General features: G+C 34.7%; 1 protein-coding gene across 1 annotated transcript in view; it reads right to left on the bottom strand.

Annotated features, from left to right (window-relative positions):
• Positions 1 to 25,281, bottom strand: part of HCN1 (hyperpolarization activated cyclic nucleotide gated potassium channel 1) — a 407,076-nt gene that overhangs the window by 349,781 nt on the left and 32,014 nt on the right. Inside the window, exon 2 of the mRNA XM_030814040.1 lies at positions 13,552 to 13,975. Within this exon, the coding sequence (XP_030669900.1) occupies positions 13,552 to 13,975 (424 nt within the window). The remainder of the gene's footprint in view (positions 1 to 13,551; positions 13,976 to 25,281) is intronic.

Consider the following 25,281-nt stretch of genomic DNA (forward strand, 5'->3'; position numbering starts at 1 on the left):
CAATCTATCTCCCTGTCAAAATGACTAGCAGTGGTCATGATGGAAGCTGCTTAGTCAGTCTACATCCAGGTATGAGATGACAAGAAGCAGGACCGCTAGCCCACCTATGATGGTTATGCAGTGGGAGTGACATATTAACATTTGCTGTGAGAAGCTACTAAGGTATTTTGGCCTGCATGATAACATTCCCAATACTGAAAAAAAAATTGTCTTCAGGAAACTATTGACAACTTACAGACTACATACTGGAGCATGCGGATCAAGATTTCTAAAGTCTATGGGAAAACACTCCAAGGAAACTCCCAAATTCTATGAAATCTTTGTGTTATTTTGTAGGCTCAAGTCTGTAACAATAACATTCTTTGCATGACGGAACTATGAGGAAACTATTTTGATTGTTTCTTTGGAAAAAAATGAACTTTTAAAAATCATATAATTTAGGAGAATATGTTTCTAGAATAACTATTGTAAAATAACAAATTTAAGTTGTAGTTCTTAAGCTGAAGCATTTGCTTTTCATGTCAAATAATAACTGAACAAAATAAATTATCATCCAGAGATTTATACTGGGTAGAAAGGAAAATAATTAATCTGATATGTTTGGTCTTGCAAGTTGAGTAAGATATTTTGCCAATCTGGAAATGTCCTATCCTGAATTTAGTCATCTCCTTAATTGCTTTTATTTTTTATACAAATGTGGGTTTTTGCAGCTTTGAAAGGCAGAAAATGAATGATATAGCAATTAATAAAAACATAAAATTAATGGTTCTCCAACTAAGGGGTCGATCATGCTGGTTTCCTCAACCTCAATACTCCATTCTTCAGTTCAAGGTACAATGGAATTTATAGCAGCCTGAGTCTCTGAAATAGGACTTCACAGAGACAGGAATTGATTTCCTAAGAGCAGGAATTACAGCTGGCATCCTTTGACCTCTCACTTATTAGAAAATAGGTATTATTATCTAACCCGAAATTCTGGTTAATTTCACTGCCTGCGATTTCTTCCCAAAACAAGAGTAACAACAGCAATGACAATAAAAACACCATCGATAAACAGTCCTACAACTGAAGAGATATTTTACAACAACTTTTGGTGGAAAGAATGCATTGGTTTTTCAAACAGAATCTATCAATACATGGATTCTCTGACAACAGCCACAACAGACACAGGTGTTGGAAGTGACTCCATGCTGAAATAGAAGCTGGGGGTTACAAGTAAATGAATAATATACTCATGGAAAATGTGAAGACAAGTGAAGCACTTTGAATAAGGTAAGTGTTTTCAGAACTACAGGATAACTGATTTGCTGTTGGTCATGCAAGTGCCTGAATGCAGCAGTTTCTTGATAATCTGTTAGATATTTCTAATTGTTTATTTTGTAATTGTGATAAATTTCCTGGTTAAGAGTCTCCTACAAGGGCATCCATATTACAAGAAAAAGGGAGAGAGAGGAACTAGGTTCACTTTTTGTTAAGTTCTCTGACTAAATGCAGAGTTTATAAGACTGCCTATAAAATTAAAATATATTGTTCTTTCTCCCTAAAAACAACAACAAAAAAACCATTTAAGGTTCTTTCAAAAATGTGTATGATTTGAATGCAAATGAATGTCTCATATTATATTCTAGCATAAGGAAGTTATTTTGCAATCTCAAAAGTATATTAATATTATTTTAAATAATTTTTTTTTGTTTTTAAAACTCAGGAAATCTCATTTTAGTAAAGCATGGTATGTAACAGCCCCTTTTTATTTCAATTGACTATCAAAGGATTGTAATCATCTGGCCAAAACATCACTATTCCCCACTCCTGCTCTCTTAGAAGCCTTTCTAAATAGATTGTGGAGGTCTTTCCAGTGGAGCCAAAATGTAGCTTTACAGCCATTCTCGAAATATTCTATTCAATAATTCACAATAGATGGGAATTCACACATATTTGTTATGATTATTTATTTCCTTTTCTAATTCCGCCACGAAAATACAAATTCTCTTTTAGCAGTGGTTACTGTTCATCTTTATATCAGATAGCACAGCTCAGCATATGGTATACATATGGCCAATTAATATATGATTAAGTTCTATATTTGATATTATAAAGATGTGAAATTTTCACGAGTCTCATTTTTATTTCGTATAGCTAGTATATAATTACATATGCAATGTTAAACTGGTTGTATAAAATCACACATCTAAGAAATGTAGTACTAAACAGAGTTCTTCAAAAATTGCAGCATTTTACCACGACATGTGCTCACTAAAAATGTTTTTCGCATGAAGTCATAAGCTTACCTCATTTCCAGCCAGTGAAAATTTCTGAAATATATGAAATAACGATTCAACTAAATGAGAAGGGTGAAGGATTTAGTTGGTTAAGTTCCCAATAACACTTAGAAACAATAAAACAATCATCTTTGACATTAGGCAAATCCGGGTAATGGGGCAGCAGGAAGACTTCAGCAAAACTGTGAATTTTTAAAAATGTTTATTGCTTACTGGTGCCCTCCTTTCTCCTCTGCCAGTCAATCTAAACTCATCACATTCTGGCTGAACCTTCTGCTCATATAAATGCGCATTCTGTCCCTCAGATTGTGACACTCATATTCATGCACCTATCCTTTCTGTATAAAGAATTACTCTCAGCTACCTGTCAACCAATAGCCTGCTAACATGTTATCTAGTAATAGCTTAAAGTATATTTCACGTCTTCTAGGATACTCTTGAAGATGATAAAGATCTTGAAACATAAATTAATCATTCCCAATAGTGAAATTTTAGTTCTTAATATCACAATTCCCAAGAAATGTTTGAGAGCAGAAAACTGGTCACTTAGAACTTCAAGAATCCATTACTCATAACCTAGCAGTGAAGACAGTGAATACATATACTACCTTGCAATCTATACATCATCATATTATTCTAAAGTCAGTGTTTATGTGACCTAAAATATTACAAATCTAGAAGTTCTTCAATAAGTCTTTCCCAACACATTGGTAATTACTGGCACTCCTTTAGTAATCACTGTTATTACAAAGTTGTCTCGCTTCTACAACAAATATGTGTCAGGAGAAGAAAAAGTGATCTTTACTAGATGAAAGATTATCTAGAGCTACATTTCTCTCAATTTCAGTTCTAGATAAAAATGAGAAAATATGTTTTAATTGTACCGTATTGTTAAAACCTATGAATTCGAATGCTTGTGATTCATTGCCAGTTAACTGAAAGGAGTTGTTCTGAACATTTATCCTTCTCCTTAGTATCATCCAAAATAAATATTTTCACACAATGGAGAACCACTTCCCACACTAAGAAACTGTCACACTCACAAAGCTAGTTGATCTCCCAAGCATTACTGCTAGGTACTTTTAGGTAGTTATAGTTCCTGTATTCTAAATTTAAAAGCACATTTTACCACAATCCAGATTCTACTATTTTAATCTCAGCTACGATCCAGAATATTGAGGAAGAAAAAAATTTCATTCTTTCATAGATTCTGTGAAAGAATCAGTGAATTAACTTGACACGCTAATTATATCTTATATAAATATGCTCTTTAGACTTTCAATTTTAGAGTTCACAGAGCACTTTCATATGAATTTTCCATTTGATTATCATTCACATTTTTTAAATATGAGAAAAATGTCTGAACATGACTTGCACAAGATACTCCTGATTCTCATTTCAGAATTCTGAATTCCCCCATTCTCAACTCACATCTCCACAAAAAAAGAGCAAATTGAAATAATTATTATAAATATTCCCACCTACAAACAATCTCAGTGGGAAACCCTTTCTGATCCCACTACTCCTGACTTAGATAGGATTATATCAAAATAGCTACCATTCCTTTATTTTGCAACTGCTTCAAATTATCTGGAGCCCTGGGACCAGTCTCCAGAATCCTTACTCAATGTCTACTTTCACTTTAAAATGTAATAAGAAAAAGAATTTAGCTGTCTTAAAAAAATGGTCTAAATGGCAGACTTAACTCAAAATAGCCACCAGAATTATATAACCAACCAAATGTATTTCCTTTTCACACTAAGACACGACTCATCTGATACAAAATCTAAATTGCACACATCAGCAAGACAGAAAAAGAAGTCAAAGCAGGTCTTTCTCAGCCATTACCTGTTGCAACTGAAGGGCTCTAATTTTATTTACTCTTGAGCTTTCATAATACAGTTACAGTACCTCATAAATTGACTTTCTGTGACAACTGGTGATATACTTCGAAAAGTATGTTTATATTTAAATCAATCATTCTTTTGAAATAATGCAGGCATAATCTTGTTTTCCAAATTTTAAATTAGTAAAAACACCTTTGACATTGAATCAGACTAAAGTGAAAGACTGGTTTAGTAGAAAATGATAGTAACAAAGCATGTATTTTCCCTTTTTCATTAGATAAGTATATTTAACATTTTCATCAGAGATTAGTTTGATTTTGCCTAGTTATTTGTAACAATAAAATATTCTTGGATATCACTGTACCCCTTTCCAATGTCCATCATGTATCATCACACCTTTCTTATTTGTAGATAGGGGCACTATATACAAGACCAACTAAAGTGACTCGTTCAACTGAGATAATTACTAGGATAATTAAAGTAACCCATGCTTATTATAAAACACTCTGGCAATTAAATCAGACTTCAAGTTTAAACCAGAAGCACATCACAAATTGTGTCTCCAACTTTCATAAACCAATAGTATTAGCAACTTTCACTCTAATAGCACACAAATGAGTCTAAAATAGCAGTAGCCATAATATATATGGTATCTGCATGCACAAAGAAAGGAAAAACTAAGACATCTATTTGGAAACTGGACAAATGTAAGGCTAAATGTGCTTTGTCCTAAATTAGCCTGATGCATCTGCTGCTTCAGTTCTTCAGTTGGTATATTTTGAGAAGTAATGCATAATAAGGGCCAGGCACACTGGCTTATGCTTGTAATCGAAGTGTTTTGGGAGGCTGAGGTGGGAGGATAGCTTGAGGCCAGGAGTTCCAGACCAGCCAGGGCAATATAGCAAGACCCTGTCTGTACAAAAGAAAAATTTTTTAAATTAGCCAGGAGTGGTGTCATGCACCTGTAATCCCAATTGTGTGGGAAGATCCCTTGAGCTTAGGAGTTCAAGGTTGCAGTGAGCTATACAATTCCACCACTGCACTTTAGCCTGAGCAAAGAGCAAGACCCTATCTCTAAAAAAAGAGTAATACATAATAGTATTTATAATTCTTTCAATATTTGACAGGGCAATAAGCACAATGAAGGGATAATTAAACTCATTTTGAGATTTTTATATTTTAAATTCATAGAAACATTCATAATATAACTTAAATTTCTATAAACTTTTTAGTTTCAAAGTGTATGTTCAACAATAACATCTCATTTGAACCTTAGATTCTATGAGATTGGACAGAAAATCATCATTATCCCCATACTGTCAATGAGGATGTTGATTAATTTTTCCATGATTTCTAAATTCCCTTGGAAGACTTCCCAGACTTTGCCACTTGGAAGGTCATATAGTTTCACACTTAGATATGAAAGTGGCCATATTTAGTGTGCTTTCCCTAGAACCTCTCTTCTACTCCCTATCACACCCTCATACACAATATCTTTCTCTTGGTTTTGTTGTTTACACTATAAATGCTTATAATACTGGATTCAAGACATTGTTGTTTTATTTATTGGTTTGTTTATTTACATGTTTTCTTTTCCTACTGAATTGAAATTCCATTGAGGGAACAACTGAAATCATTTAGCAAGTATCTTAGAGCCCAGTTATTTCCCCGACACTATGCTAGGAACTGAAGATGCAGGAAAGCTATGATATCTGCCCTTTTGGAATCTGATATGTAGTTGTAAAGGCACAGATTTAGAGAGATTACAAAAGAGATGAATGTTACAAAGCAGAAGCACAAGGAGCTATACCAGATCCATTATAGATGAAACTAATTGTGTCTGAGAGATTAGTTCATTCTACCTGAAAGAAGCAATGCTTAAATAAAATGAGATGGATAATCTGAAACTGTTGAAAGGAAAAAAGTTCTAGAAAACATGAACACATATTTTCATGAACATGAAACATGGGATTTGAAATGTGGTATTTGGCAAACTAAAGAGGTTCAACATAGTTAAAGAATAATGAGCAAAGAGTTTCTCAGGTTGAGAGAGTTTGGCCAGAAACAAATTTCAAAGGGCCTTGAATATTGCATTGTACATTGACAGCAATGAAACATTACAGAAATATTTTCAGCAGGTGGGTAATATGGTAATAGCTACTCTTCAAAACTACCACTTTTGAGTTCCTGAGAAGGCAAGCAAGGGTGAATTTTAAGATAGTTATGAATCGAGAATAGAAATCCAAATGAGAGACAAGTTGGCTTGGACTAGGATGGTGATAAGGGGATAAAGTGAAGAAGTTACAAGATTCCAACCACACTTGGGAAGTAGTAGAATCAGTAGGACTTGGTTATTTCTTAGAAATTAAAAGAGAAGGAGAAGAATACTTTTTAGATTTCTGACTTGAGCAACAGGAAATAAGGGAAAAGGAGAAGATTCAAAGAAAAAATGAACCTACTGAGCTTGAGGAACTCTGAGATACCTTTGTAGGATGTCACTGAGTCATGTGGACATTGAGGCAACTAGGTACATAATTTAGAAACTTGGATATCAATCTGATTATTATCAATATATAGCCATTGAATTATAGAAAAACCTGCAAAACAAGAAAACAGATTGGGACAAGGACTGGGCATTAAGAAGGTTGAATGTTTTAATCTTAAAATGGGAAGCCTGAACATTTCAAATCGGATCTTATATTCTGACATTTAACTGAGATTTCCATGTCAAAAGCACTGAGATGATACAGATCTGCCACAGGGCACTGACCAAAGAGCATTCATAAAATTAAGCCTTACCTTTAACATACGTATATATACACCACGCACACCCTGTTAAAACGTTTTAGTTGTCTTGGGGCCGGGCGCAGAGGCTCACGCCTGTTATCCCAGCACTTTGGGAGGCCAAGGTGGGCAGATCACCTGAGGTCAGCAGTTCAAGACCAGCCTGGCCAACATGGTGAAACCCTGTCTCTACTAAAAATACAAAAATTAGCCAGGGGTGTTGGGGGCACCTGTAATCCCAGCTACTCAGGAGGCTGAGACAGGAGAATCACTTGAATCCAGGAGGCGGAGGTTGCAGTGAGCCGAGATGGAACCAACTACCCTCCAGCCTGGGCGACATAGCAATTGCCTTGACTTAACATTTCATTTCCAAATAGAACTCATTATATTGTATGTTAAAACTTCAGCATATCTGTTAAGCTATCACATTAAAAAGTAAATAATATAATATTGAAAACAATTATCTCACAATATTAATAATTGTTTAGAGAAGGAACTTAAAACTCTGTTTAATTGGAGAAGAAAGTATAGTTAGAAATCATTTTACATATACAAATACAAATATCCGTAGTCATCTTTTTTTCTTTTTTTCAAGAAATGAATTAGCCAAGCAAATAGATGATTCTAGGAGAATGTAAATGAATAATTCCAAAGAAAACAGTCCGGCATTTTAGAAGATGCAACCTTAAAGTAACATAACCAATAGAGGACACCTAGTGGTCTTTAGCAGAATCAATACTTGCTTGCAGAAAATATCAGGCAATTCACACACATGCAATAATGTTGGTGTTAGTAGATGTGTTAATTTCAGAAAGATGTCATCATAAATATATTTATAAATATTACAGAAATATCAGTTTAAATATTTCAGATAACTTCCATATGATTCATTTCATTTGAACTTCACAACTGTTTGACTGTTTGTGGGCATAAATAAGTCAATTTATGTGATTTTCCCTAGATTACATAGAAAATAATGTCCCAGTTGAAATATACACTAATTTCTGGTATAGAATCCATTCCATACCATCATAAAAATTGAAACCTCCAATATAAGTGATATTTAAAATTGTAAAACACTGCAAATAGACTTCATAGAAGGCCTTATCATATTTCATTAACTGATACAAACATTTTTTGACAGCAAGAGTACTTGGCAAAGATAAACCTTTTTTTAGCTATCTAAAAAAGTAGTGTGTTTGACACCGACTGCATACAAAAAAATGCAAGGAAGTGATAAACCTCTCTTCTAACTGGTGTTGTTAGCTCTATCCACGGTGGCCTCCAACCCTCTTCATTCTGTAGCACTCTAAAATGTAAATCTCCTGCCTAAAATGCATCAATGGCACCTTTTGATTAAGTCCATCGTTAGCGCAAATTCTGGTCTACATCTCCAAACTCAATCTGGGAATCTGCATCTACTGCGCTAGGCTGCTTGTATCTCGTGTCTTCTGGAACGCGCTCTTCTGCCTGGCCCACTTGTTCAGCCTGGTAATCCATACTCCAGATTCAAAATTCAGTTCAGTATGTTTGAAGGCCTCCTCTTGTGCAAAGGAATTGTGTTGCCCCCTCCCTTATTTGTGCCACTACTTCCCACACCATCTGTGATTATTTGCTCACATCTGCTTTTCTTACAAAACTGGCATCAGTCTTCTATCCTTATTTGCAGCATCTCCACATAGAGATTACTCAGTAAATGCTTGGGAGTGAAGAACGGATACTCTCTTTTTATTATTTAACGGATTTAGAACATGGGAGATTGCCAGTATTTAGTGGATAAACATGCTCTGATTATTTATTGTGTTTATAACCCTACACTAATATACAAAAAGATTCAAGGGCAAAATTTGACACAGATTCTTCCCTATGATATCTGTATCTGGCAAAAGGAAAGCAAAATGTGTGTAATAAAGCATTAGTAACCAAATCATCACGAACAAATGCATGTAGAGCCAGTAGAAATTTTCACCGGAAAGGTATTGACTGTCACAGTAGAGTGTGTCAATGTAGAATACCTTCTGGAAATGAGTTGAAGTCTGATTTTTTTTTTTTTTTTTGACGGAGTTTCACTCTTGTCGCCCAGGCTGGAGTGCAATGGCATGATCTCGGCTCACTGCAACCTCCACCTCCCAGGTTCAGGCTGTTCTCCTGCCTCAGGCTCCCGAAAAGCTGAGATTACAGGCACCCGCCACCATGCCCAGCTACTTTTCGTATTTTTAGTAGAGACAGGGTTTCACCATGTTAGCCAGGCTGGTCTCAAACTCCTGACCTCAGGTGATCCAGGGCACCCGGCCTTAAGTCTGATTTTTAAAGGACTGATAGAAAAAAAAAAAAAAAAGGCTTTCCAAATCGGAGATATAACAGGAATAAAATTATAGAAGCAGAAAGAATCATTTCCTGCAGGCAGCACTGTAAAACTGAAACACAAACAAACAGAAAAGAGTTGGGTGCAAATATGAAGTGACAATGGTGAGACCAGGGAACAATGTGTTGGAGAGCATTGAAGGCACAGCAAGGAAACACAGATTTGATGTGATAAGCAAGAGGGAGCCTCTCTAAGTTCTAGTACAGGGCAGGTTTGGGAAAACTCTGCTGTTTGCTTATGGCAAGTCTTAGAATCCTATGTGTTTTTTAAAATATAAAAGTAATTAGAACATGTATTGTATAATTATAGATAGGCAATTTATAGTAAGAGTTAGTTTCTACTCTACACCAATTTGAATGCTAAAATTAACCAAAGATAGAAACTGTAATCTGCATTAGCTCCCTATGGAATAAATTTCCTTATTACTGCTCTGTTGTTATACATAATTTGTATATTAAACTATCTCTAAGCCAGCATAAAAATCTAATATTGGTTTCAAGACAAGCATTGAAATGTTCAAGACACATTATTCATCTGAAATTGCTATAGATACATAAGATCAAAACCACAGGCCCTCTTTCCTGTCCCAAAATGTATTTAATTAATTGTAATATGTCCCAGTTCTATCCAAGGGAGGTTGGGGAGATAGGAAATGATGAATAAAAAGTAAAATATTACAGTTATATATTCCAAAGCCATAGTTATTATATAATGATGCATTTCCCACTTTTTAAAATTAAGAAGAATTTATGCTTTATCTATGACATTATGTCCTACAAAGAGATAATCATTACAGAGTAGCATTTCCATTTGCAATTAGTATTTCCTAAACCTCTAAAGAATTTCGAAGGTCATCTCCTGTTGATAAAATGACTGAGATCAGCAGCTGTAAAGGAACTCTTCACCTTCACAAGCGGAATAATCTCCTATTCCCTAAGCCCTTAATCTACTCTTTATCTCTTCAGTGGCTTGTGATTGTCACATATTCCATTTAATTTCCAGGGATTTCCTCACCGTATGTCTCCTAGGAAGATCACACGGAATTTGTTCCCCTTGTGATAGGTTATGAAATAGCAGTCTGGCTTGGGTCACTGTCTTTAAATACAATAACAACAACGACAATGCTGAATTCAAATAATAGTTTTTTAAAACCAAATGTAAAAATTGGAAAGATTCACCTCAGTTTTCTAGCTATTACAAGAAAAGAAATTTCTGGCTTGATTTATCTAAATTGTCTCTGGTTTTTACCTCACCTAGCAATATATATAAAGTTTCAGTGTAATGTCACAGAAAGCTATTTTTACATCCCAAATCTATTGATCTTATAATTGGTTCATGAAAACAACTTCCCTCCTCACTTCTTAACACCATGTGTTTCATAAATTAGTTGCTCAAATCAGCTATTTCCTCCTGTATTCAGCACTAATTCAGCTTTAGTAATGATAATAACATAAGCACAAAATTTTAAAGCTTCTGTATCTCATTCATAATATTTTTCTAATTTATCTGGCATCAGGGCTTCTTCTTGTTTTTCAGTTGAACAAATTCAGTCCAGAAAAAAAAAAATGTATTGTTGAAGATGGAAGCAGCTTCCTATAGAAGGCGGCAGCTTTCCTCAGGAATGATTCATTTAGAACAGTGGCAGCTTCCAGGCTTCACACATTACTTCCCCAAATTTACTGAATTTAGCATTAGCCAGCTTGATACTAAAACACCCAGAACCAAAGACATGTGGGTGAACTCACATCTTCCTCTGCATTCTTATTGCAAAAGCTCACAGAGCTACTTTTTCTGATTTATTTGTTGTATTTCTACTTGTAAACACATCCTGGTGACATTTACAAAAACCAGGTAGAGAGATTTCCAGTTTTGGAGCCATTCAAGTTTCTTGGTGATTATGGTTAGAAACATGTGGAAAGATGGAAAGATGATTTGTATTAAATTCTGGATTATGACTATGTTTCTTCCCTGTTGAACAGTATTACTAACGGGCATTAAATACCCATGATATATGATATTACATGGGGGTATCATATAATCAAGAAAACATTCTTCACCTAAATGGGCTTATGGTTCATTTATTACCAAGGTCGTTTATTTATAAGAACATGTTGCCAACTCACAACTCCAGCCTGAATGTGCTTGGTTACCAAATGTCTGTAAGTGCATATTAAATTGCATTTTACAATAATGACAGCAGCGAGCTGATGTTCCTAAATTTTATCATGGCATCTTTACAACACATCATGTTACACAGATCTAGGTGCCTGTAATTACTGCCAGAAGCCAAAGGACATTGGTGTTAAGGAGTATACTCTTATATGACCACATGGCCTGCCATTTTATCTGATAGGATGCCATCTGTTCATCCTGCTGCCATTCTCTAGGGTAACTGGGCTAAAACCACAAGATATTAAAAATAGTCACATTGCTACTATATTTTTAATTGACTGGATATTTATATCAGTGACTTTCCTCTCACAGGATATTTGTTAAAATATTTTTCTGTGGCCTTGTTTTAAGAGGTACTATTCAACACTGTTGCATCGCATGGCCCACAGTCTTACTTAAGAAAAGTTCCCTATAATTCACTAGACAATCTATAAAATGGTGGAATATTTAGATATTTATAACTAAAACATTATATATCATAGTAAGAACCTATATAGTTTTGCAGTTAAGAGCACTAGCTCCTGAGTCTGGTTGCCAAGTTTGGAATCCCAGCTCCACTTCTTACTAGTTCTATGAATCTGGACAAGTTATCTTATTGTATTTAACTGTTCTCATCTGTAAAATGATGACAATAATTATATTTACATCATTGTGCTGTTAGGAAGATTCAGTGAGCTAATATATGTAAAGAATCAAACATACTAGTTGACATGTAATAAGACTTCAATAAATATTAGCAATTATTAGCAAGAATCATCTTGGTTTGGTACTAATCTCAAATTAGCATAAAAAAGCTTTGAGAACTGAACATTTATTCCATTTTAGATAGAATGTGCTATATAGAGAAAAATTACAAGATGAATCTGATTTCTCAAATGTGCTTCATTTGATTTTAAATATATCCCATATCTATATTTTAAGAATGATCCATTTTTATGCCTTTTTATCAGTGTATTATGCAGTGTTTTATTATTGCATGTCATTTCCTGAAATCCTGTGAACCAAAATGTCACTGACAAGCACATACAAAAACACTGCTACCGCCTCACAGAAATCAAACAGAACTTCCATTTTATGACATATTTAAAAACATAATTTCTCTTGAAAATGCTAAACAGTATTTCTGTAGGGAGGAAAGCAATAATCTGTAGCCAGTATATGACTTTATATGACTTTCATTAGTGTTGGTTTAGGTATTCTACAAGTCTTTTGGACTCTTACGTTTATGCAGACAATAAAATTCAGGTTATAATTAATACAAAAAGACTTAGGAAGAAAAGGAAGTCAAAATGGTTAATAGACTTTGAAGATAGGGATATAAACTCCTTTGCTTGATGATGGTTTAACTCAGATCTTTGGAAACTCCAGTTGGCTGAGCCCTCTCAGGTCCCACCCACTGCCTAACAACAGATGCTCTATTCACCAAAATATGGGCCTGATTGGTCAGATTCACTCCATTTATTCACTATACTCTTTGTGTTTTCTATGTACTAATGTCCCTCATGAATATCTTCCTTTTTAGTATTATCAAATGAACTAATAGGGAAAAACTATAATAAGTTACTATAGGCAAGGCATAACAATAAGCAAAATTAATACGCTAAAATCAAAGCTTTTATATACACAATTTGGAAAGAAAGAAACAATCTGTTTTACCCAATCATGAATTCTGTGAAACTTCAATATTAGAGGAGACAAAAACCACACTATCTCATAGAGCTAATGATGTGCCAGATTAGCAATCAGACCCTACACATCCTTATCAAAATAATGGTACTTGATGTATTTATATTAGATTAAAAAAAAACAAGGGGGGAGAGGGGTTGTATTGATCAAGATAATAATTGTCGATTAAAGTGCATTTATTTAAAAATATAAATTGGCATAAAATGATCACTATTTTTTCAGTTCATTCAAATCCATTATTTCATCATATATTTTAGGGATACAAATGTATCACTTATGCACGGAAAAGAGGAGTCAAATACATTTTTCTACTTGAATTTCATAAAACTCATTACACATTGTACAGTTGTTCATTGTAAAACAGCCATAATTAACAATTTCATGATATAGATTTAAAAAAGAAAAAGATGCATCTTACCTCTTCCCACTGATGTATGTATCTAATTAACCTTGAAAGTCGTAATAAACGTAAGAGACTGAGAATTTTTGTAAACCTCACAATGCGAAGTGCCCTGGCTGTCTTGTAAACTTCTGAATCCATTCCTTTTTCTACAATAAGAAAGATATAATCCACTGGGATGGATGAGATGAAGTCAACCACAAACCAGCTTTTTAAATAATTCATCTTGATCACTTTGGGGTCCAGGATGATTTCAGAACTGTCTTCGTTGACAGTCCCAGTCCTAAAATTCATGATCAGGTCCAATAGGAAAACTGTATCTGATGCCACATTGAAAATAATCCATGGTGTTGTTGTTTGCTCTGTAAAGAATGTGATTCCAACTGGTATGATGACTAGATTTCCAACCATCATTATAAGCATTATTAAATCCCAGTAAAACCTACAACAAATAAAAAAAATCAGATTTTAAGATATAGAAAATAACCAGCCTATCCCCCCCCATGAAAAATTATTACTGACATATAGTGAGATCAATAAGTGAAAGAACAAAGAAATGATTTTATTTTTTAAAAATGTAATTCCTTAAATGGCTATATGTCTAAATCTAAGTAAAATTAATATATTCTTAAACCAAGGCATTATGATTATGGAATTCTAAAAATTATGTGATATGAAGCATTATACAAATAAAATCAAAAACATTCATACCGCCATTTATTTAGTAAAGAGGCAAAATAGCAACCTACCTTATAGTTAATACAAAATATAGACAGAAACTAGAAAGAAGCATAAGATTGGAAGGTCTGTAAGAAAGCCTTTGGGAAGGCTCTTTGAAGATGTTTTGATTTATTTTAGATGTCAATTTACCAATCATAGATTAGAAAAAAAACAGAAATAAATAGGATACTCTAACAATTTTAGTACTGCAAATTTATCTCAAGGAATACAGATTAGTTTTGCCATGGAATCTAGAATACCCTGGAGTTTTGCAGAACTCCAAATATTTTATGCTTTATTCTTCTTTTGCTTGAAATAAGAAAACTAATTTTGGTCTGATGCTAAAAAGAACTGAACAAGTTCTACTGCATATTTGAAACTAGAATCTACCTAAAATTTGTGTTTTTATTAGTACTTTATTGAACAACTACTTCAAATATATTGCCACTACTTTTCCAAAAAAAAAAAATTCTTTCTTTCTTTTTTTTTTTGAGACGGAGTTTCACTCTTGTTGCCCAGGTTGGAGTACAATGGCATGATCTCAGCTCACTGAAACCTCCGCCTCCCGAGTTCAAATGATTCTCCTCCCGCCTCAGCCTCCCAAGTAGCTAGCATTACAGGCGTGCCACCATGCCCAGCTAAAAAAAATCTTTAACAGTTCTAATTTAATTCTGAACATGCCTATGACTACTAAGTACCTTTTGAAATATTCTTATCTCAACTTACATTAAAATTGAGAGAAAACCAGGAACTTAATTCCTGGTTTATATAGCTTAACTAAATTCACTTGACATAACTATAGCGTTATTTTTATAAGGGTTCTTTCAGTCTGTTGACACTCCTGTTAATCAAATATTTATAGTTGTTACAGTATATACTTGTAAAAATGAAAAAATAAACTAACACAACTGTATAATCATGAAACGTCTCCAGAAACATGAGTTACTTTATCCTAGTCATAGTTATGTTATTTAAGGAGTTTTGTATAAACAATATAAACTTCCACGATAAAAATGTCTGTTCACCAAGATATTTTTGTTTTACATGAATACTCCTACTTAGACTATTTGAGCTACATTTTGGTGAGGTATACACGTGTATAAACCTTTCAAAGTTACTATCAGCTGTAATTAAGAATGACTCCTGAAATAAAAGTCGCAGTTGAAGAAAAAACTATAATAGGCCCTATCTCCCCTGTCTCCAGCCTCAGGATGTTGCAAAGGATAAGCGTTTGTCATTTTGAAGATTTCACCAGTATTTCTGTCAAAACTTGCCTGCGATTTTTGAAACAACTGTACAAATACCCATGTCAGTCATACAACATATACTGCCAGTTTAAATGAAATGGTTTTATATCTTCTTCTTACGATGGAAATGCAAAATATACCATTCAACACAATAAGGACAGAGGAGAGATGCAGAGGAGGAGCAATATTGTAACAGCTATTTCACAAAGAAATGGCATCACTAAACTCTAAAATGAAACTGTGTGTACCCTGAGGAGTTTTCACTTCTGGGCACTCCTATCAAGTCCCTTCTGTAAGCTTCTCTCTCTGCCCTCCCCTTCAAGGCTGTTGTTCCCCTGGGTGTCACACACAGCCCTTTTATCTTCTATTCTACACATTGCCCTTGAGAAATATTATATACTTATCCATGCCTTTAATAATTAATTTGTAACTGATGACCCCAAAAGCTTTATCTTCAGTCCATTCCTATCTTCTAAGCCTCCTAATCCTCATAATCAGTAGCCCGCTAAATCTCTCTCCTGGCGTATCTCACACGCATCTCAAACAGCATGCCTAAGCTCAAACTCATAATCTCCTCTCCCACATATATTTCTCACATATCCCCTACCTCAGGGAATGCAACAACTCTATATGTGATTTGCAAGCCAGAAACCATGGAGCCATCCTAAATAACTCCTGGCCCTAAGTCTACTCAGATCCATATCCAATTGATCACCAAGGCTGTTTAGTTCTCACACCTAAATGTATGTTGTATTCGTCCATTTGCACTTTACTATTCCCACTACAGCTGTCCTCATTCAGAAAGTCTTACCAGCTGTTTTATATGGAGACAAGTCAATTAAATTATTTTATTTCACATTTTCTAATCTGTTCAAAGAAGATTATTATAGAACCAAATATACAGGGTTTTATGGATTAAACGAGACGATATATGCTAATCCCAGGGCCTGGCATATAATTGTGGCACACAATGCCAGTGGCCTAGTCAGTACCCATTTACCCTTCCTCACTTACCACAAGAAATCCAATTTTGTGGGAAGCACCCAGCAACCTAATGAAAAATACTCATTTCTACAGACATCTTTGCATTTCTGTAATTAAGATAGAAGCTTTTTTTGAAGGAAAACTAATATCCCATCCCTCAGAGCAATAGAGACGAAAAGAAAGCACCATTCATTCTTTACTACAGTAATAATGCTTATCACACTATAGCTTTTTGCTAGCAATACTTATTATGGTCTGAAGCCATTAGATACCTCAATACCAGTAGGAAACTCTGTTAAACCCTATAATATCCTTTTAAAGTAACATTGACTCTATCAAAACCACAGGTGCTTTTATATGCTTACATAATATTGTCTTTAGTTAGCATGGATTCATTCCTTAGGTAACAAAAAAATACAATCATCACCTATTCTAGAAGTGCAGTATACCTTCTTTAAAAAAAATAAATGGCCGAGGCGGGCGGATCACGAGGTCAGGAGATCGAGACCACGGTGAAACCCCGTCTCTACTAAAAATACAAAAAATTAGCCAGGCGTGGTGGCGGGCGCCTGTAGTCCCAGCTACTCGGGAGGCCGAGGCAGGAGAATGGCGTGAACCCGGGAGGCGGAGCTTGCAGTGAGCCGAGATTGCGCCACTGCACTCCAGCCTGGGCGACAGAGCGAGACTCTGTCTCAAAAAAAAAATAAATAAATAAATAAAAATAAATGGGTTCTTAAAAATTGACCTCATGAAAATCTCTTACCTAATTGCCCATGAGTCTTTCTAGCTCTTTACTCTCAAAATTTCTCTTAGATACCCAAGCTCCTTCTTTACCTTAACTCTCAGTTTCTATGTCTTGCACATTTTATTACCATATCATCTTTCCTATCTATCCCCTCCTTCCATTCTTATTTCTCTGGTCTAGGCAGAGCCACCTTATGCTTGAAATTCCTCATGAGTCTCCTGTCTCTTCTTTCTAATCAAGTCCCACCACTCCCCAAGCAACTTACCTAACAATCAATTTGCTAGGTCAACAACCAGCAATGACTCTCTCAATTAAATGAAAACAACTTAGTCTGTTTGTCAAGGCACTCCAGGATATGGCCTCCTCCTGCCTTTCCATCCCCCTCTTTTAACGACTGAGGACAAGCATCCCATATCTCAGGCAAGAAGGCACTTGCTCATGCTTTGCCCTCATGCCTACCTGGGTACACATACAGGAGATATGATTACTTCCATTCCAGCTCTCTTTCTACCTAACAGCATTCTACTTCTCCCTCAAATCCCATTCTGGCAATGAGTTTCTCAGTTTGTTTGTGCGTGTGTGTGCTTTTTTATTTTTGTTTTAGTAGACTTTATTTTTAGAGTAGTTTTAGGTTCATGGAAAACTTGAGCTGAGTGTATAGAGATTTCTCATATACCTCCTGCCCCTACACATGTATAGTCCCTCCCCATTATCAACATCCCCCACCATAAAAAAAATTGTTACAAATGATGAACCAACACTGACATCTCATCATCACCCAGAGCCCAAAGTTTACCTTAGGATTCACTGTTGGTGTACATTCTATGGTTTGGGCAAATACACGGTGACATGTATATACACCAGTAATTTCACTGCCCTAAAAATCACATGTGCTTTTCCTATTCATCCTTCTTTCACCTCATTTGTTAGTTTTTTTTACAACCCTCAGAGCAGCATATATTCTCAACGTTTCCTAATTTATTTTTGATTCTGTTACTATTTGTATGTGTTTCTTCCATCATTACTGATTTAAGTTATTTAAAGTTCAAAACTATATCTTGTCTTCTATATATTTTCTGCTATAAGATAGATAGCATCTAAGATAGCAAATGTTAAGAATATTTATTAATTGGATTTTTAATGAAAACATACACTTTAATGGGGGATATTTAAAGAAAACCTTTTATAATAAGCCAAAGAGCCATTAACAAAGTAAATAATAATTTCTTAATTTGTCTGGCATATAGATCTGGATTTTACTTATTAAGGGTTTTCATTTTTACAACAGAATACGTTAAAATAAATAAAATAGGAAACAAAGAGGTTAGAAATATGCTCTCAGGTTAGATATCTAAAAAACAAAAGAGTTGTGTATTTCAGACGATTTTACATATCATATAATCTATCTACTTCTATTCATCCTGCCCCAGAGAAAAAGTATTTGTAAAAGAACTTGCTTGGACTTCGAGGGCAGACCAGAGTTAAAATCCTAGCTCCACTAACTGGATGATTTGGAGCAAGATATTTAGCTGCCATAAACTTCCATTTTTTTCTGCTATCTTAAGAGTTACTCTGTGTGAGGACTACATGCAATAATAGTGTATGCAAAGTGTAGCATATAGAACCTGTATGAAGAGAAGCCACGACCCAAAAATGATAGCTTCGGAATTCTTTTTTTTTTTTTTTTTTTTTTTTTTTTGAGACAGAGTCTTGCTGTCCCCCAGGCTGGAGTGCAGTGGCGTGATCTCGGCTTACTGCAGACTCCGCCTCCCGGGGTTCACGCCATTCTCCTGCCTCAGCCTCCCGAGTAGCTGGGACTACAGGCCCCCGCCACCTCACCTGGCTAATTTTTTGTATTTTTAGTAGAGACGGGGTTTCACTGTGTTAGCCAGGATGGTCTCGATCTCCTGACCTCGTGATCTGCCTGCCTCGGCCTCCCAAAGTGCTGGGATTACAGGCGTGAGCCACCGCGCCCGGCCTAGCTTCGGAATTCCATCTTACACTGGAATCTCTGTGGTATCCTGAATAAGGTGCCAGTTCTCCACAAAGCCTGACATCAACAGTGACAGGACTCTTTACTTATTTCTCCTTCCTTATAATAAATCCCCATCAACCGAAGGGGATGGAGAAAGAAACTGTTATGTAGAAACTTCCTTTCTCTGAAATACCAGCAAAGCAGGGAGGACACTCACTGGAAAACTAATGATCTTTATAATTACAGCAAAGTCATAATCTAGGTAACTATTTTACCGTTTTTACTGGAAATATATAAAATAGGTTAAATAAAATATTATCACTAATAAGTATAATATTAACTACTAATAAAATAATTTTCATAGGCCACTTATTTTTTATGTAGAGTGTATCTTCTCCCTATAGGTTTTTAGAAGAGAGAAAGTGGCATTGTAAAGATTAGTCCATGATACTAAATCAAGAATAATTTCAAATTCAGTCATACTTTTTTTTCTCTACCCACATGCAACCCTTTAAAGCTTGTGGTAAGGAGAACTCCTCCTTGTTCCTAACAAGAACTTCCCACTCTTCTTAAGGTTCCCCAGCCCCAGTTGCTTATGTTATCTGCTCGACTTGAAACAGCCTGAAGTCAGACATTTCTAACCTAAAGCTTTAATGAGATTTAAATAATCGCCATACTTTACTACTACTAAAGGTGCTTGTATTTACAATATACTCTCTAAATATTGAATGAAAAATTCTTTTCTCCCCTCTCTGTGATGAAATAAATCTTCGTCATTAAGCAGAATTGAATAAAAAGATTTCTGGTTAATTTCCTGACATGGTACCAGATTTACAGTCGCTCCTATTTTATCTACAGTTGAAGGCAAATGATGTCATAAATCTGTCCCATCAAGTCACACTTAAGATTCACTTCTGAAAGAAAGAAATGGAATTCCCAAAAGATAAATGCTTTTGATAACTTCTCATGGAATATAGCACCTCTTTGGCTGATCTACAGCCATAGTGTGCTGCTTCTATGAACTGTCACTGGTTTCAAAATTAGTGGTATTCTGGGAGATTAATTAACATCACTAGCTGCAATATAAAAGTTTGGACCATCGTATTTAGAAGAATGGCCTCTTGATATCAATTATTTTATAAATATGAAACATGAATTGAGCACATTTATAACAACTTATTTATCAACCTGCATAAACAAATAAATAAGCCAATAAATACCCAGCTGGATTTAATTTTTATAACAACAATAGTCCTCAAAATCATGTCCCAAATTTTATTTAAAACTGATTCAATTTTTAAAATCTAATAGCCTGATGATTGGGTACATACGTTTTGAAAACGAGCATAAAGTGCCTTCTCTTAAATGCTAGGTCCTCTTCCCAATCCTCTTAATACTAAGATTCACACTGGGATAGATATTTTGTAAAATATATGTATTTAGAAACTTTGCAAAAAAGTTTCATTGGCCAGGTCTGCTACTTGGTCTAATGCCTTGATGTCTCACAAGGCCAAATTTATTATCCATGGAGGGTGGGAAGGAAATATATTTTAAAAATACAGACAACTAAAACATAGGCAATTTGGAGTGGAAATACGTTAACTTTCTTAAAATAGTAAACCCTTGCAAAATGATCCTATTTGAGGGAAAGTTTAGCCTAAGTAATGAATAAAACAAAGTTAGACTATATTTAAAGGCATTTAGATGTCTTCCAATAAACTAGTAATTTATCCAATGAGAACATGAGATGGGTGGGTGGTGCATTGTTTTAGCTACTCATGAAAATGGTTTATTAAATTAAGCTAATTAAATAGAAATGTAAAACCTATGAAAGTATTAAGTTTTCTACCAATCTAAGCAAAAGTAAACATGTTTTGTCTATTTCCCCCTTCTCCTGAAGCTGTATTTTTTTATTGTGTGATAACCTTCTGTCAATATTATAAATCTTATATTGCTTCACATACTCGTTTGTGGAATTTTACAACTACAGCTGTTCACCTCTCCTTCTTGAAACTCTCCCAAATCTTTGATTTCTATGATTCTACATTATAATAATTCCTCACTCATATTTCTGTATTAGCATAAACTCATTTTTCTAAATTCTTATCTGACTCCTCTTCTACCATTAACAATGTGGACATTACACATGACTCAATTCTACCCAACTCTTCTTCCTTCTATTCACTCTCTCCATCCTCACCAACCTCCACAGGTTTAACTAATATGTTAAGGTAAATGGTTCTCAAATCGATCACTAGCTTTAACCTCTATTATGAAGTTAGGCATTGCTAACTATACAGGATATATAGTTATTTGTAACTATATAGTTATTTGTAACTATTCTATCGGGAAATTTGGAAGCCACTAACTATGCAGGATATATAGTTACAAATAACTATATATCCTGCATAGTTAGTGGCTTCCAAATTTCCCGATAGAATAGTCATCTCACCAGACTTACATCTAGACTAACTAATCTTCTAGTCTCAAAATAATTCACTGATATTTTTATTTCTCTTTATTATAGCATAGCTTTTTTTCTTTCATCCATCCACTATGCATAAAACTTCAGACTTGTCCCTGACTCCACTCTCTGCCCAGCTCTGGCATTTGATTACTTGCCCAGCTCTATATCTTCCCTAATACAATATTTTTCAAATTCAGCTTTTCATTTTGTTCCATTGTCATCATCCTGGATGAAGTTCTTACATCATTATTATGTTTTCTAATTTTCCTGTTTCTACCTGCCCTAGTAAATTGCTTCCTATTTATATCCACTAGACTTTCCTATTGCTTACAAAATGAAATGTAACCATTCAAAATCCTCTTAAATATGTCCCAATTCAGTATCTGGAATTTTTTCACATACACAGTCCCAAGCTAAATTAAAAAGACTCTTTTTCAGAGTCATCATCTTTGCCATCCCCCACCCCAGAATGAGAACTGGGATTTCCTTTTCCTAAACCCAAACTCAACCTCTACATTGCCTTACATTACTTCAACAGTCAAATAAATTCCAGTTCCTTCACAGAACTCCCTTTCACCTGATCTCCATCCCAGTTGGAGTTGATCTCCTCTTGTCCCAAATACCTATCGTAATTTCTCTACATGATTTTAAGCATCTGAGCACATCTATTACTGAACTGTGAATACTCTGCCATAATACGATGTCAACAATAATTTGATAAAGACTGCTCAATAAACAGTCTCCAAAAATACTGTTTTAGCCCTTATTCCTAGCCAAATTAAATGCCAATCATCTTTATACTTAAATTGCCTAGCAAATAGTATATATACTGCTGATTTCCGAGTGATCAAATTCCAAATTAGTATCTGTGTTAATGATTTAAAATTGCCTAGCAAATAGTGTATATATTGCTGATTTCCCAATGATCAAATTCCAAATTACTATCTGTGTTAATGAGGGTTTATTATAGCATTACACAATTCTAGTTAAAAATAAATACGATCATTTGTTCTTTTGGATGATTTCAAAATTAATCAGGTATAAGCCTTTATTTCTCCTCAAATGGTAGAACTGTGATGCATGTTTTTAATAAACTATTTTAGTCTCCTTGCTTTAGACAACAAGAACAAAGGTATCATTCAAGGGGACTTACATTGTATCATTCAAAATCACTTCAAATGAAGGCCACAAGTTTCACTTTGCAGAATCCAAACAACTGTTCCTCCCTAAATATAACCCATGAATTATATTTCTGTAAGTCTATAGCTTTTATTAAAGGATACGGACCGGAGCAGAACTCCCTGGGTATTAAGAACATCTATCCTGTAGCATTCTATCTTTATAATGACATGTGGATTTTCCATTTAAAAAATTCTTAATTTAAATTATTTAGAAATAATGTATAAAATAGCTCCTGGTGTTTAAATTTAGAGCTCTTCAAGCAGTTTAATCTAAAACTACTCCTTAACTTCTAAGTATTTTCATTTGATGGACCATTGAGTGGTTTTTAAATTTTATTTCCTGCTTCTAACTCTTGACAATTTATTCCTTTAAGGAAAGCAAAAATACTGTCAGTGGTCATGTCATTCTCAACAAAAATGTATTCTAGTACCATTCACTCTGGTATACAATTCAATAAACTGAGGTATATGTTTTAGCTGTTTCTAAAGAAGGACAGAAAGAATACTGACATTTGGTTATCTTACTGATAAGATAGTCCCATGACACATATATTGAAGACATTTTCTTTTGAAGCTCAACTGAATGACTGTGAGTTACAGACAGTTTTATATTTACTGATATACTTTCATCCAACCACTGTGAAATTATGAAAAGAAAATAGTGATTGAATTATTTTCTGTCAATTACATGGCTAAGTTAAAGTTTATTCAAGTTTGGAGTTTTAATTTCAGATGGATTTTTCCCTCATTGCTATTGTAATCCTCCCACCACATTGCATATTTTCAAATCCTCCAGTTTATTTTTCCTCTTGCTGATAATACAAGTCACCTTCCTGTGTTTCTTGTTACTCTACAGATGTCAAAGAATCTTTATGCTCTTTATTAATACATAAGCTGCCAATGCCATACATATCATTTGGATTATTGTTCCAGTTTGCAGGTGTGATGGACAGCACAAAATCAAACACGTAACTGTGCTCTTCAGTCTTTAAAATGTCCACGTTTTATGGAAGCTTTGGAATGTGTTAATGATCCTGATTTCTAGATATAACAATTTGTCTTACTGAATATTAAGAAGGCAGCATTAGGGCAATAAGTATTAAATATTAAATAAAGTATTAACTAATAAATAAAAATTTGTTAGCTAATAGACACTTTAAAGACATGGTCTTGTTTGATACTCAAACAACCAAAGAGGTACGCAACCTTGTCTAAGTTTGAAAAGAGGAAAACCGAAACCGTCTAGTTAAGGACATTTCTTAATTTCTTGTAACCAGAAAGTTATGCAAATTGATTTTGAACCCAAGACCAAGTTCTGTACTTGCACTCTTTCCACCATATTCAGATAAATAATTTGAGAATTTAAGAGAAGTCTTTTTAAAAATCATACACTTAGTAGAGAAGCAATGACAATACTTCCACCTATTCTTATCAGTCACCTATCTGAGCAGGTAGTTTACATAACTGTTTTCACAAGAGAAGGGGAATAGGCTACGATGCTATAGGAACAGCTCAATGTCTCTGGCCTTTGGTCTCTATGCCTTTTGATATAGAAGCCACTGACAGTTTGCCTACATTCCCAGAGGCTCAAAGTGATAGCTCCCCTGTCCTTATGCCCATATAGTAGCATGCAACTTCTAAACAGAGGAGCTATGAGATCACCTGTTTCAAAAGGGATTTCTGAATTATTTCTGCCTTAGCCCACAAAGATATCTCACTGGTGCGTTGACCAAAGTCAGTTCAGATGCCTTAAATGCAAAAAAAAACACTGGGGAAGCAAGAGTCAAATGTAGTACCAAATAGTCTCTCCAAATAGTTACATTATAATAATTTCAAAAAATATGTACACAGCAGGTATTGTTCTAAGAACTGTGAGAAATGCATACGCAAACTATATGCAAATACTGCCCTCAAGGAGCCCCCAAAAAATGAAGACCTAATATGCCTAATACGAGGCAGTTAAATATGACTAAAAGAGAATTTAAGACATGTTCATAAATTGCACACCATAGGTACTCTGGGTTTCCAAAAGAGACAATCAATTGGTTATCTTTTAAGTAAGTTCTGGTATTAAAGAAATTTAAAGACAGCATTTGCTAAGGAGTTCCTGGGGTTGCATATTTATCATGGCACAAATATTAATTTGTCAACAAATATGTGCTGCTTCCTGGGCTTGCCACTATGCCTCCAAAGAGAATTAGATACAGCCTAATCCTCAAGAAAACATGAACCAATCAATAATGTCTTATAAAATAGTACAAGTTCTAGGTTAGGCTTTATAAAGGGTAGTCCTAAAAGACACAAAGGAGAGTGGTCAAGTCTTCTGTGTACATGACAACACTGCAAACATTCATTGAGCAGTAAACATAGTGCTAGTCCATGGGTTGCCAGGAGGAATACCAAGAGAACTCGAAACAAGGTGGAGATAA

This window comes from Nomascus leucogenys, chromosome 6, assembly GCF_006542625.1.
Source record: "Nomascus leucogenys isolate Asia chromosome 6, Asia_NLE_v1, whole genome shotgun sequence".
NCBI lineage: Eukaryota > Metazoa > Chordata > Mammalia > Primates > Hylobatidae > Nomascus > Nomascus leucogenys.